This window comes from Tenrec ecaudatus, unplaced genomic scaffold, assembly GCF_050624435.1.
Source record: "Tenrec ecaudatus isolate mTenEca1 unplaced genomic scaffold, mTenEca1.hap1 Scaffold_548, whole genome shotgun sequence".
NCBI classification, from domain to species: domain Eukaryota; kingdom Metazoa; phylum Chordata; class Mammalia; order Afrosoricida; family Tenrecidae; genus Tenrec; species Tenrec ecaudatus.
The window spans coordinates 576,339-590,149 of record NW_027459459.1 but is presented as its reverse complement, the minus strand read 5'-3'; the positions used below and the strand labels follow the sequence as shown (position 1 = coordinate 590,149).

The 13,811-nt window shown below is 46.7% G+C and overlaps 1 protein-coding gene across 6 annotated transcripts in view; it reads left to right on the top strand.

Annotated features, from left to right (window-relative positions):
* The window catches only part of LOC142436717 (thyrotropin-releasing hormone-degrading ectoenzyme-like), a 425,143-nt gene that overhangs the window by 320,538 nt on the left and 90,794 nt on the right, over positions 1-13,811 (top strand). Inside the window, exon 5 of one of the 6 annotated variants that reach the window (XM_075540201.1) lies at positions 12,562-12,693. The exons of 3 other annotated variants lie outside the window; for them this stretch is intronic. In XM_075540201.1, the coding sequence (XP_075396316.1) occupies positions 12,562-12,693 (132 nt within the window). Of the gene's footprint in view, positions 1-12,561; positions 12,694-13,811 lie in introns of those variants that run through there. 2 more of the 6 variants (XM_075540193.1, XM_075540198.1) reach the window with 2 other exon arrangements.

The following is a 13,811-nucleotide window of genomic DNA, read 5'->3' as shown; positions in this document are numbered from 1 at the left end:
GGTTCAACTGAAGCCTGCCCATCGTTTCTGACCCTTCTGGGGTTTGTCATATCGGTGGCACGGCTTCCAATTTCACAGCAACACTCTAGCTACCACTGCACCACGAACTGATAGACAGGTGGTGGACTGTTCTTAAAAGCCACCTGATTTACGATGCTTTGTTTTGACAGCCCTGGAAAATGGATACAGAATCTAGTTTCATAGTCAATGCAAGACACACCTTGGGGCAGTAGGGATGGCATGAAGTGAATAGATTCAAAGTATATTTTAGGGAGAGGAAGGATGACATTTAATGCCTGGGGGATGTGCAAGAAGGAAGGAAGCAGAGACACCAATGATATTAAGTGCCTGAGTTAAGACAGGAATTTCCAGGGAAGCTGGTGGGTCATGATGGGAGAATTTCACACTCCCCGGGGACAGGGGGAGCATTGATTAGTTCACATGTCTGCGCATCTTCTCAGAAAATAGAGGCTTTGTCATCCTCAAATGAAGCATGCATTTGGAGCTCAGAGAGGGCATGGAGTGCAAATGAAGCCTGGGTTGGTTGAGATGGGTGGACCAGGGCCACTAGTCAATTCTGAGGAGTTTCAGCAAACCTGCCCAGTGTCTCTTGGAGAGTGGGCATGTCTCATGGCCACAGAGGGCCTTTTAATGTTTCACCTCCCACTGCAGCAGCGAGAGGCTCTATCAGCTCATCCTGGAAAGGAAACATACTACCTGCCATCAGGTTCATTTCTTCAAAAAGGATGGAAGAATACAAATGAAAGACTACAGTTTGAAGGGGTCTTAGGCAGACTATCAGGCTCATTAAAGCTTCATTTATTAAAACTTCATTATTCAGAGACATTCTCCCAGTAGGATGTATGCTGGGGTTGGGGTGGGCATGAGGAGGAAGGCTTGGAGCAAGGTAGGGGAACAACCCAACACCACCAAAAAATACCTTCCCACGAAGCAATTCCAGTGGGCACAGATTAGATAGAAGTTTCATCCTCTGGTCACTTGATGTTTGTCCCTCTCTTTTATCTGAATGCTCTTTCCACATTGCTCAGATGAAGCATCAAATTTGTATTAAAATGCAAGTTAGGAAGCATCATCCCCAACCAACCCTGTTCATCGAAATGGTAGTGCTCTCTCAGGGTAGTGCTTGTTTGTCAACAAGCTGAAGCAGTTGAACTGGGGCTCTGTGAGGCCCAGGAGCATGAGTTCATTAATATCCGACCCATAATGCCTTGCTGGGTTTATGCCAACAAAGCCCTGTCACTCCTTACCTTAGGATTTACTCACTCCTTGAAACAGGCATTTATTTACACACAGTTTGACCTCATGATGGTGTTCAGCAGATGTGGATCTTACTTATTTGCATTGTTCTGTGACAGTTGCAAAATTCGTTAGTGGCTCAGGGATCAATCCTCTGTGGACTGCCCCCAAAGCTAGATGAAGCAAGCGGGTTCTCACTGATTCATCCTCCCTCCTTAGCAATGCTTGCTAATCAGGATAACATAGTGCTCATTAAAGAAACTGCCTGTATCAGTTTAAATTTGTGACCTGGGCGGGAGGGAGGGTCATGATCACAAGTGACGGAAACTGATGCTTGACTAACTTAGGGGAAAAGGCCTAATGGTGGATAAATGGTGGGAAGACAAGAAAATGTGGCAAATGCCTGGGAAATTACAGGGCTGTGAAGCCGGTACTGGCGAAACACTCCTCATGAGGCCAAAGCGTACCCTCTGTAGTAATTAAATCACATTCACAAACACACATTCATGTTCACATGGAACCTGAGGCTATGGCCTTACTTGGAGAGGAGGTCTTGGCAGATGTGCTTAGTTAAGGATTTCAAGAGCTCCATCTTTCTGGGTTTAGATTTCAGATGGATGCTACATGCACTGATTGGTGTGTTCTTATAAGAAGAGGACTGGGCACACAGAGACCCCGTGTGAAGACACTGGCAGAGATTGGATCAGTGCATCTATAAGCCAAGAAATATCAAGGATTAGCAGCAGTGACCAGAAGCAGAGAGAGGCTACTTTGATTCTCCTTCAGCGCTCTCAGAAGGAATGAATCTTGCCCACACCTTAATTTTAACCCTTTGCCCTTCAGAAAAGTGAGAGAACAGATGCCTGCTGTTTAAGTCACTCGATTGGTAGCCATTTGTTACAGCTACCCAAAAGAACCATTATGGATTGATCTGTAGCCCCCTCAAAATATGTGAGAAATTTGAGCCTTGGTGGACATGATCCTGTTTGAAAAGAAGGGAGTTCTTTTGTAATATAAATGAGGCCATATGGCCACTGGAGATCCCCTCATAGAGGGGTTTAGAAGAGGAGATGGGTCAGTCAGAGGGGCGATTCTGGAGAGTGGAGGGTGAGTGGGTTGGAAAGGGGCAACTGATTACGAGGATCCACATGTGACCTCCTCCCTGGGAGATGGACAGCAGAGTAGGGGGGGAAGGGAGACTCGGGATAGGGCAAGATATGACAAAATAACAATGTATAAATTACCAAGGGTACATGAGCAAGGGGGGAGGGGGAGGGAGAGGGAAAAAAAAGAGGACCTGATGCAAAGGGCTTAAGTGGAGAGCAAATGCTTTGAGAATGATTGGGGCAGGGAATGTGCGGATGTGCTTTATACATTTGATGTATGAATATGTATGGATTGTGATAAAAGTTGTATGAGCCCCTAATAAAATGTAAAAAAAGAAAATGATTAGGGCAAAGAATGTACAGATGTGCTTTATACAATTGATGTATGTATATGTATGGATTGTGACAAGAGTTGTATGAGTCCCTAATAAAATGTTAAAAAAAAATGAGGCCATATGAGAATAGGCTTGAGCCTAAACCTAAACACTTCTGAGTTAAAGGCCAGGATAGACCCAGTAACACACAGTACGGAGAGAAAGATAGCGAGGAATGCCAAGGAACTTTCTGGTATCCACAAAGAAGGACCCTGACCTAGAGTCGCACCCCAAATTTGAACCTGTAAGCTCCAAAGCAGTGGGAAAAGTGTTTTAAGGCTACTGACTTGTTGGATAATTTTTGGTTAAGGAAATTAAGACAGGAACTTAAGACATCCTCCAATCCTTCCGCTGGCTTCGTTCCATTTTTCTCACATTCAAGAGTCCTCCCAGAGGATTCAGTCATGTTGTTGTTGTTGTTGTTCAGTGTCATAGGGAGGGTTTGGATTCATTGTGACCATACATACAACATAATCATACACTGCCAGGTACTGTACCATTCTCACAGTTGTTCTTAAGTTTGAGACCATTGTTGCAGCCACTATGTCAATCCCATTTGTTGAAGGCCTTCCTCTTTTTCATTGCCCCTCTACTTTCCAGAACACGATGTCCTGCTCCAGGGACTGATCTCTCCGGACAACATGTCAAAGTTAAAGCGAAGTCACATTATCCTTGCCCTGAGGAATATTCTGGCTATCCTTCATCCAAGTTAGATGGGTTTGTTCTTTTGGCAGTCCATGGTACATTCATTACTCTTTTACATCACTATTAATCAAATATATCTATTCTTCTTTGGTCTTCCTTATTCAGTGTTCAACTTTCACATAAATATGAGACAGTTGAAAATACCATGGCCTGGGTCAACCCGCCCCAGTCCTCAAAGTAATCTCTTGCTTCTCAACACTTTAAAGAGGTCTCGTGTAGCAGATTTGACTAGTGAAATGTGTCATTTGTTCTCTTCTCTGCTGCTTCCATGAGAATTGATTGTGGATTCAAGCAAGACAAAATCCTTGACAATTTCGAACTTTCCTCCATTTATCATGATGTTATCAATAGGTCCAGTTATGAGGGTCTGGGCTTTCTCCACCTTGAGTCATAATCCAAACTGAAGGCTTTAATCCTTCATCTTCATCAGCAAGTGAATCAAGTCCTTCTCATTTTCAGCAAAATTGTGTCATCTGTATAATGCAGGTTGTTAATAAGCCTTCCTCCAACCTGATGCTCCATCAGGCACTGCCCCTTAATGAGTTTAGGTCATGAAGGATACTCCTCCATAGGCACATTAATTATTACCCTTCCCCCCTCACATAATAAATTCAGAAAGAGAAAATTTTCCCCAAAGCAATGGAAAGCTTACTAGAGAAGTGGAGGGTGCTCAAAGCCAAAGGTGACACAAACTGGAAATCAGTACTAGTTTTCAATACCTGCAGTCATCTAATAGTTCACTGCACTATCTAAGGAAAGGTGAGGAGAACTGGGGCAATTCCATTAAAAAAAGACAATGCAGGGTATGTAAGTCCGTCATTCCTCTGGAGAAGAAAAACACATAGTTGGGTTGTAGAGCTTTGTTTGCTAATCAACCGAATGTAGTTGTAAGGCAGGGGTGTTTGTGCGCGCGTGTGTGTGCGTGTGTGTGTGTGTGTGTGTGTGTGTGTGTGTGTGTGTTGAAGGGAGGGGCTTGCCATTCTATTTCACAGCCAGGAGAAAGATGAGCCTCTTCCCATATCTTTTGCTCTGTGGCAAGTTACTGATCTACAAGGAACTTTTATTTGACAAGGACATTGCCGAGAAAAAAACGGGAAGCTTGTGTTCATCTCTGCTGAGAGGTGGAGTCAAAGAGATCGGCTTTATGACAGACACCCTGATCGTGCAGCCAAACTATGAAATGGCCTCATACATTCAACACACATTTGCTGCACCTCCCCAGGGTGCTGCCCACATATTACCAGGCAGAGTGTTTTATGGGCAGCATTTTAGAGTTAGGCAGGCAGAGGGAGTGTCTTTGTGGGTGTTGCCTTTACCAGTCCTTGGATTGTTCTGGGACAGGCATGTCTTTTTCCTCTAAAGTAACTGATCGCATGTAAAGAAGGAGTCTCCTCAGTAAGACGGGTTAAACCAAACCCAACCTATGACAATCATCTCAATTGGAACACATAGCGACCCTATACAAATACCCGTAGGGTTTCCAAGTTTGTAACTCTTTTGGGGGGTCAACTACCATACCCTTCTCTTTCAGAACCACTAGAGAGTTGACCGTTGTGTTAGCAGCTGAATGCTTAATCACTGTGCCCATTTTGTTTGCTGAGCCGCCCTCAAAACACTGAACAGGTTTTCTGGGTACCAAGTATGTCCACTTCTATATCTGGCATAGGGTCTTTTCCCCAAGTTGATAGGAGGTGCAAATCAGTTACTAGGGGTTTGGCAGAGTAAGTATGGAAACTGGGAGGGTGTGTGAAATTTGAACCAGAGTAGAACAATTCCAAGACACTTCCAAGGATTCCTGGCATATAATATGCAAATGATAATCAAGATATATAAATGTGTCTCTGTTCTTGGTTCTGTCAGTACCTGGTGTGGCCACAAAGGAGAAACCTGGTCTCCTGCTATTTTGACAGGTGATAAGTCACATGCTAATGAACCCTGGTGGTGTAGTAGTTAAGCACCATGGTTCCCGGCTATCAAAGGATATAGCGTCTGGGGTCTTAAAGGCTGGAAGATAAACAGGGGGCCATCTAGCTAAGAAACAACAAAGCCCACATGGAAAAAGCACACCAGCCTACCCCGACATGATCGCTGAAGACAAAGAGGGTGCATAAGCACATACGAGCATGTTTTCTTGATGTGCACTCACCCTTTACACACAACTCTCTTATACATAAGTTTTTCTGTGGATTTGTTTCTCGAATGCACCCAGACTAAAATAAGCTGCGTGGAACGCATTTAAGAAGCCTAGAAAAGGGCAGGGCAGGATATTCGGAGGGACTGGATCCAGAATTAGAGAGGAAGGAGCCCTGGTGGCAAAACGGGCTGCTAGCTCCCTGTCCCATGGGGGACAATGAGACTGCTGGCTCCCATGAAGATTTACAGTCTTGAAAACTCCATATAGGGTCACTGTGGTTGGAATCCACTGGACGGCAGTGACCTTTTGGGATTGAAGGTGGAAGCCACCAATGACTTCCTGCCATTCAGCCAAGGAGCCTCCGGAGAGTGTGTGAACTTCTGGAATGCAGTGAACAACCTCTGCACATCTGCTTTTCGTGCTGCCCAAGTCATGCCCTTGGCCTTTGCTTAAACATATTCATCCAGAAGTGAACCATCACAGCTGCTCCCTCGGGAAGCTGGGGGCTGAGCTCTCTGGTTCCACTCTGTCAGCATTTCTGGTCCGGGTACCTCCCCTCTGCCCCGGCACAGGCAATGTGCTTTTGGAAGCAGTTCTCCCTGGGTAGTGGGTGTGATTTGCCTCCTCTGGCCTAACATGATGATTGCTGAGAGGGGGTGGATGCTAGGGTGTTAAACTCCCTGAACTTTACCTATCCCAGGGGAAAACTTATTATTTAAAGTAAGTTTTAGACAGAATCTTTAGAAAGATAAATTGTTAACTTTATGTACACAAGTACTCCCCAACACATAGGCTCAACCTCATAGGCTGTGGATGACCTTGAGCAGGTGCTCAGTCACAATGGGTTTCTATCAGGATTGAGAGTTCAGCTCTCTCAACTCTCCAACTGGTTATTAGCACCATAGTCTCGTTTCTATTTATGTATTTACTTTGTTTTTAGGGGAAAATGACTCCCAATTCAACTATATTTTATTAGGAACTCCTTTGCTAAGTTCTACACAAGAAAAAGGCACAAACTGCTGTTCTGGATGAAGGACAGCATCCGCATGAGGCCACAATGGTGTGGAAGGACCCACAGCCACAGTGACTTAAATAAAATGACACCCATTCTGTCCTGCTGACTCTGACTCATAGTGACTCTGTGTAGGGATCCTGAACTTGCTACCTTTACAGGAAGCAATAACCTCATCTTTTTCCTGTGGAATGACTAGTGGCTTTGAACCAGCGACCTTGCTCTTAATAGTCCAACACTATCCAGCATTACCACCTGGGCTCCTGAAAACTTAAATAAGACATAGAAAACAAACAACTTTGTCACAAAATTGTGACTGAAGACAGATCAATTCATGGAGTTTCAGGAGGGCCTGTGAGAGCATGAGCGGGACCTTCATTGGGATGTGCACACTACCATATATCGTTGAGTCTGGCCCGGGGAGTGGACGCAAGCATACTGCCTGAGGGACAAACTTTCCACTGCCAGTCAGCAGTAGGAAAGAACTCAATGGTGGCTGAATCTGTGGCCCCTCAAAATGGATGTAGGGTCTCCACATAGACTCTGTGAGCCACAGCCTATTGCTCAAAATTTAAGCTCAAATACGACTTAAACGCCAAACATTCTGTTTCCTTAAAATAGGGTACTGCCAGGATCAGCTAGAAGTCTGCATGACCTATCAGATCTCAACGCCGATCTCAAATCACTTCACATGATCCATTCTACCAGTCATGTCAAGGACAACTAGAGGTCTGCATGAACGAGCCCAAATCGCCTCCTCACTTACCCATTCCAGAGGCTGTGCCTGTATAACCTATCGACTAACACATTCCCATATGCCGTGGTTATGAAACCAACCATCATGCTGGAATAAGGACCAATCACGATGCAAGGGTCAGGGTCAATGGGAAAGCAAAATAGGGGCTGAGGGGAGCCAAGAGGGGTCCCTTCACTCAATCCCTAAACCTGATCTAATGTCACTAGACTGGGGTCTTCCTCACATCTCAAGGGCACCCGATTCATGATTGAAATGAATTGTGCTTATTCAATCATTGTTCTGCTTGCTGTCCTGCTGTGCTGCATCCTCTTCTTGCTTTTTTGTGCATGGCTCCCTCTGTTGTGGTGACAAATGGCTCGAGAGGGATTTGACATAGGGAGAAAGCCCACCTGCATCAACTGTCACCAGAAGCAGACACTAAGTCCATTTCTCTCACCTCACAGAACTATGCACACCAGACACTGGTAGGGCTGCCTGGGAGGGGAACCCTTAGTGCAGTGGTTCTCAACCTGTGGGTTGCGACCCCTTTGGGAGTCATATGACCCTTTCACAGGGCTCACCCAATTCATAACTGTAGGAAAATTACAGTGATGAAGTAGCAAGAAAATCATTTAATGGTTGGGGGAGGGGGGCATCACCACAACAAGAGGACCTGTATTAGGAAGGTTGAGAACCACTGCCCGAGTGTGTTTAGGACTTTGCTGCCCTCAAGGTCATCAGACATTCCTGAAGGCAGAGCCACTGCAGGAAGCCCTTCTGGGAAATGCCCTGAAGACAGGTCTCAACCAACTCCACCTTCACTCTCTGAGATCCTAATCATAGGACGCATGGAAATGCTCCCTGCCACTTCGAAGGCTATAAGTCCATGGGAGCAGAAAGCCTCCTCTTTCTCCCTTGGAGTGGTGGCTGGTGAGTTCAAACTGCTCACTTTCTGGCTAACATAACCCACAGACCAGCTCCCCCTGAGCTCAGTTTGGTTTGCCGCACAGCACACATTGTTTGGAACCTTCTGAAATAGCTATGCACATGTGCAGGTTGGGGGAATTTCGCACAAGATGCAGTTTTCCACCCTCTCTTGGCAAAAATATTTTTTGCAAAAGGCTTGTATTCTCTTCTGGATCTGAGTAGCAGCTACTCTCATGAAGTCATAGCACATACATTCATGCTACATTCCTCCCAACTCCCTAATGTCTTACGCCGAGTCTGCTCCATGCTTTTCTGTGTCCTACATGGCAGCTGTAGGCACCCAAGGCATGGGCTCTGCAGCCTGGGTCCAAATCTCTCCTTCCCACTTCCTTACTGTGTGGTCCTAGGCTCATGACTTTATCATCCTGTGCCACTGATTTTTCATCTGTAAAAGGAGGCCAAATAGTGTCCACACATAGGCTTGTTAAGTGGAATAATTGAATTATTATACACAAAAAGCTTAGAACGGTGCTTGGCATCTTGCAAATACTATTAGGTGGTTTAGCATAGGGCTGGGTCATCCATTACATATGCTCAGGTTCAAACTTCCGGCCAGGAAGGGGTGGTACACCTAGGTGGGCATTACACCTGGATTGGCCCATCTGGGCCAGGTGAATTCAATCCAGCCATTGGGGTTGACCATGACCATCAACCATGCCTCCCTATGGAGGAATTGAAAAGGCAGGATCTTGACCGTTCCGATGTCTCCCTTCACCCACTTTTCTGTTGTCCGTCCCCCAGGGAGGAGGTCACATGTAGATACTTGTAATCAGTTCCCTCTTTCCAATCCACCCTCCCACAACCCTCTCAGTATCACCACTCACAAATGTGATGTTTCCAGACTGAAATAGAATAAGGACGAAAGACCTGATCATCTCCATCCACACATCGACCTCTGGCCCGCCACGGTTGGCTTCCCCTCCCAGACCCGGTGATAGCACAGACTGGCAGAGTTTGCTCCGCTTCCCATGAGGTGCCCATGAGAGGCTGACTCGACAACCACGGTCAAGATCAACAGCTTGAACTCCTTTATGGGTCTACAGAAACAAGAACAACCTTCTGAAAGGAGGTCGCATTGCTATTTGGGACTGGGAGAATGCCTTTGTGACAAGGATTGTGCTCTGGATCCCAAAGGTGACTTTTAAACACAGCCACATAGCAACTCCGGAAATTGCCATAGTAGAAGCCAGGTTTTTAAAAAAAAAAGTTCTACTGGCTTGCTCAAAGGAGGCCAGAGTTGGATGGGGGTGGGGTGGGGTGGGGTGGGGTGGGGTGGGGTGGGGTGGGAGACTCCTCTAAAAATGAACAAATTTGTTTCCTTACATATTTGTCATGTCTTTTGGTCCTGAAAGAAAGGGGGGGAAAAGCAGACGAGAGGAGGAAACGGCGACTGACAGTCATCTTGTTGGTATTCCCACAGCATCCCCTCCTTAGACACTTGCTGCCATCTCATCCAACTCCACTCAGTATATTTTCACCCAGCAATGATGCAGAAATGTCTGTGTACTCCAGTGTTATTGTAGTCGGGCAGCGTTTACGGGTTTGACTTTCAACTCAGCATGGCAGGACGTCTAGAAGCAATTTTAACCAGCACCTGCTCTGTCTGTGCGGTGGGCAGGCAGTGACGGATCCCCAGCTTCCAGAACACTAGTGCCCCCTCCCAGCTCAGGATAATGACGGTGACACTCGGCCTCCTTGTTGTCTGGGGGAGCTCTAGGAGCTCTCCTCTGAAACCTCATATTATTGGCATTTCTTTGAGTGAACACATCAAATTAGTGACTGTAAAGGAAGGTGTAGGAGATGATTATTGGTGAGAAGACAAGCCTCAACCACCTCCAGAGAGCATGTCTCCTAAGTGCAAAGTATGGAGAGGGAGGAAACAATTGACCACAAATAGAATAGGCTCTGAGTCTCGCCACACAATGTATGTGCGTGGTCACTGAGGCGCCAACATTATGGCTGGAGGACGGATATGGTTTGTGCAGCCGTGATTGCCATCCAGAACGTGCCGTGCTATTGTGAAAAACGATTTTTTTATTCTGAGCAAATCTCTGCTTCCACTTGCTTTAATGCTTCGCCAGAGAGCCAGGGACTCTGGGAGGGGTGGGGACGTACAGGGCTGGGCTGACCTCAGGAACTCATGTGTAAAGGGCTTTTTCTCACTTGGAAGCAGGCTGGGTTCACAGCTGTTCTTTCTGGTAAAGCTTGTTTCTGAACCTTGCCACGTCTGAGTCCAAAGAGGGAAATGAAGGTGACAAATGATGCGAGGAGCCCTGGGCACATCTTGGCTATGGTCCTGCTTAAGTCTGTTTCATTTGAATCCCAGTTTTACCTTTCCTCCTTTCTGGGTTCCGGAGCATCAGATGGGTGCCAAACGCTTCCACGGACAACTAAAGCTGAACAAGGTGCAGGCAGATGAAGAGCAACGGGAGGTTGGTGTTTGGGAGAATGAATACTTGGGCATCCTAGGCCAGTCCAGCTGGTGGTTAGAGCCCTGTTTCAGATTCCACTGAAATCCCCTAGCGTCCAAGGACCAAGTGGCTCCTAAGTCCAGAATTTCTGTTACATGTCTCACCAAGGAGAAGCTGGGCCAAAATGCATTGAAGAATAAAGCAGGAGCTTGGCTTATGAATCCACTCTCTGATTCTGAAATTTCAAAGGCTCCGTGCACAGACATTTCAACACTGAAAGCACAGCAGGGAAAATCAAAGACTTGGGCTTCCTCCTTGCCCCTCATTTAGGGCTTTTATGGTTTTCCAAGGCGCCTCCCAGAGCCGAGTGTTGTATAGGTCATGTTTAAAAATGTCGCAGTTCTGAGGGACTTGCTGTTCTGCTTTCTTTTGCAAGGAGACCCGGTTTCTTGTCTTGTGGCCAAACACAGAGCACAGATGTCTGTGGCCCCCTCCCTTTCCCCTGACCTTTGCTCTCTTCTCTGGATACCCTACTGACCTGTTCTCCCTTACAAGATCTGAACTGCTCACACACTTCGTTAAATTCTCATCCTAGCGAGAAGCATCCGAGCATCTTATTAGAGCCTGTATGAGTTCTGTTCTGGATGCCTATTTGTGTAACTTCAGGTCTCTGGCATGGAAACGTCCCATGCCCACAGACCCACACAGGTAATATAAACTCCAACAGTAGTTTAAGGTTTAAGGTGGTCACAGGGAACACTGGGGCCCGTGTCTCCTGGTGAACCCCTCAGGCTGTCTAAAGGGGCTAGTTCCATCTCAATGCAGCCATGCAGGAATGTAGACCGGTTAGGTAGCAAGACAAGGGGTTGTTCCTCTCCATGCTTAGGGGGCCCCCTACAGGAGGTTGGAAGCCAATGCGGGCTAAGCCCTAGCCAGGAGAGCTTACTTGACGCCTCCCAGCTGAAAGCCCTTAAAAGGCTGGAATCTGGAGACCACCGCCCCTTCCCTTCAGCTGCTTCTCTGCCTTCCACTCAGCAGAGCTGAGTGTGCAGTGTCATGAGGGTGCCCGTGTTCAGTTTAGTGTAACGCCGGAACCTTCTTCTCTCATGTATATAAACCCACTCGGATTACCAACCAGGCTTTGGTGTGAATTTCTTTCCAGTGTGTAGCCAAGGACCGAGACATTTCCCACCCGAGAAACCTAACAGACCCAGACTTACAATAAACCCATATTTTTATTTATAAGGCAAGAGGTGACCAGGTCTAGACAATAATGGTGAAGAGGGCCCTGGGTTTGAGAAAGATTCTGAAGTAGAATCCATAACCCTTAGAAATGTATTGGCCTTAGGGGAGGGGCAAAGAGGGCTGGATTGAAAAAGTCTCTGGCATCCAGTTCTGACTTGACTTCTGGATCCTGAATCCTTCAGGGCCATGACCTTGCCCTCCAGCCAGACCTTCCAATAGCCATCTTCTCAGAAATTTGTTAATTTCTCATAATACATTACACCTGCCATCCTGTGAGCGGCTACCAAACCCAGGCACTTTTTTCAAAGACAAGCTCGCTCTCTCTACCCCTAAGAGCAGGTAGTTTGAGGATGATGGATATGAGATACCACAGAAGACAAATCTGTTATCTTCCATGGTGCACAAAACATGCTGTCACAACCAGGACTCGTGACAATCCCTCAGTTTCCTAAATTGCTTCACTGCTACTTTTTAATTAAGCCTCATTAGATTGTCATATATTGATAAGAGGGATGACCCTGAACTAGATGCATAAATTAAAGCTATCCTCATCCTGTGCTTTTATATGAATGTGTTAATTATTTTTGTCATTAGGGAGAATAATGGAGGGATGGAGCAATACCAAACGGAGTTTGACAAAGTGTTGGTGTTTGCTGCGGCAAACGTGGTGCGTGTCAGATACAATCCGTCACCCAGTGAGTCTGCAATTAACACCAAGGGACAAAGGTAGGATTCCCTGTAATAAATAACCTTCCTCCCAGATGCTAATGGAGACCCAGCAGGACCCACTGTTGTGTTGTCGCAGTTGTACACGGGCCCTTAGAGGAGACAGAGCTGGTGTTTGAAACGAGTCTTGTTTACCCCCAGTTGGCTCACACATTTGTTTTTTAAATGGCATAATCACTAACATTTAAACACAGGGTGATGTCACATAACAATCTGCAGCTTCTGAGAAATGGAGAGGCCCGACTTTGCTGGTTGACAGTGCAGAGGGACTGGGGGAGCAGTCAGATATGGTTATCAGAGTTTGGAATCCTTGTTTTCCAAGTACATGTGTCAAGGAGTTCAAGGGTTCAGAAATTTAGGAGGGAAGTTCCAGAAGACAAGTTTGTGTGGTCGATAATAAACCAATATAGGGGTTGAGATTTCAATCTGTTGGCTATTTATTTTGTGCTTGGTAGCCAACCAGCCCAGAATTCCTGACCTCGCCGACCTGTGAAACAAGGACCATTCCAGAATGACATAGAAGCAAGCACGGAAGCGAGGGCATCCATTACCCCGAATGCATAGGGGTCAGGAACTAAGTGCTTTCTGTAGAACAGCTCCAGAAGGCAGACCTTTGGCTGGAAAACCTGTTAGGGAGCTAGCATAGGGACTGGCAGGCCTATTACACATGCTCAGAGGTCCAAGCTACCGGCTCATGAAGCAGTGGCTCACTGCATGCTCAGAAGTTCAAGTTTCCAGCCAGGAGGGGGAGCTATGCCTGGGTGGGGCTGTACCTGCATTGGCTCACCTAGGCCAGGTGAATTCAATTCAACAATTCAGCCAATGGGGTCGACCCACGTCATCGACCACGCCTCCCTAACCGCTCATAAAACTCACGGGGATCCCAAACCAGGCCTCAGCGTGAGCTGTTTCTCGCGTGGAGCCGAGGACCGAGGCACACCTGTCCCCGGAGAGGTCGAAAAGAAGCGGTGCTGTGTGATTCGGAGCTATGAGGCAAGCCGGCCCCAGGAGTGGGCCCTCCCATGTTGGTATCACGGATTGGGGGCCCCTCTGGGATCCTTTTACCTCACCACCCTCAGGAGAATTGTTGGGTTGAATTCACGGTGTCCGTCTTTGCG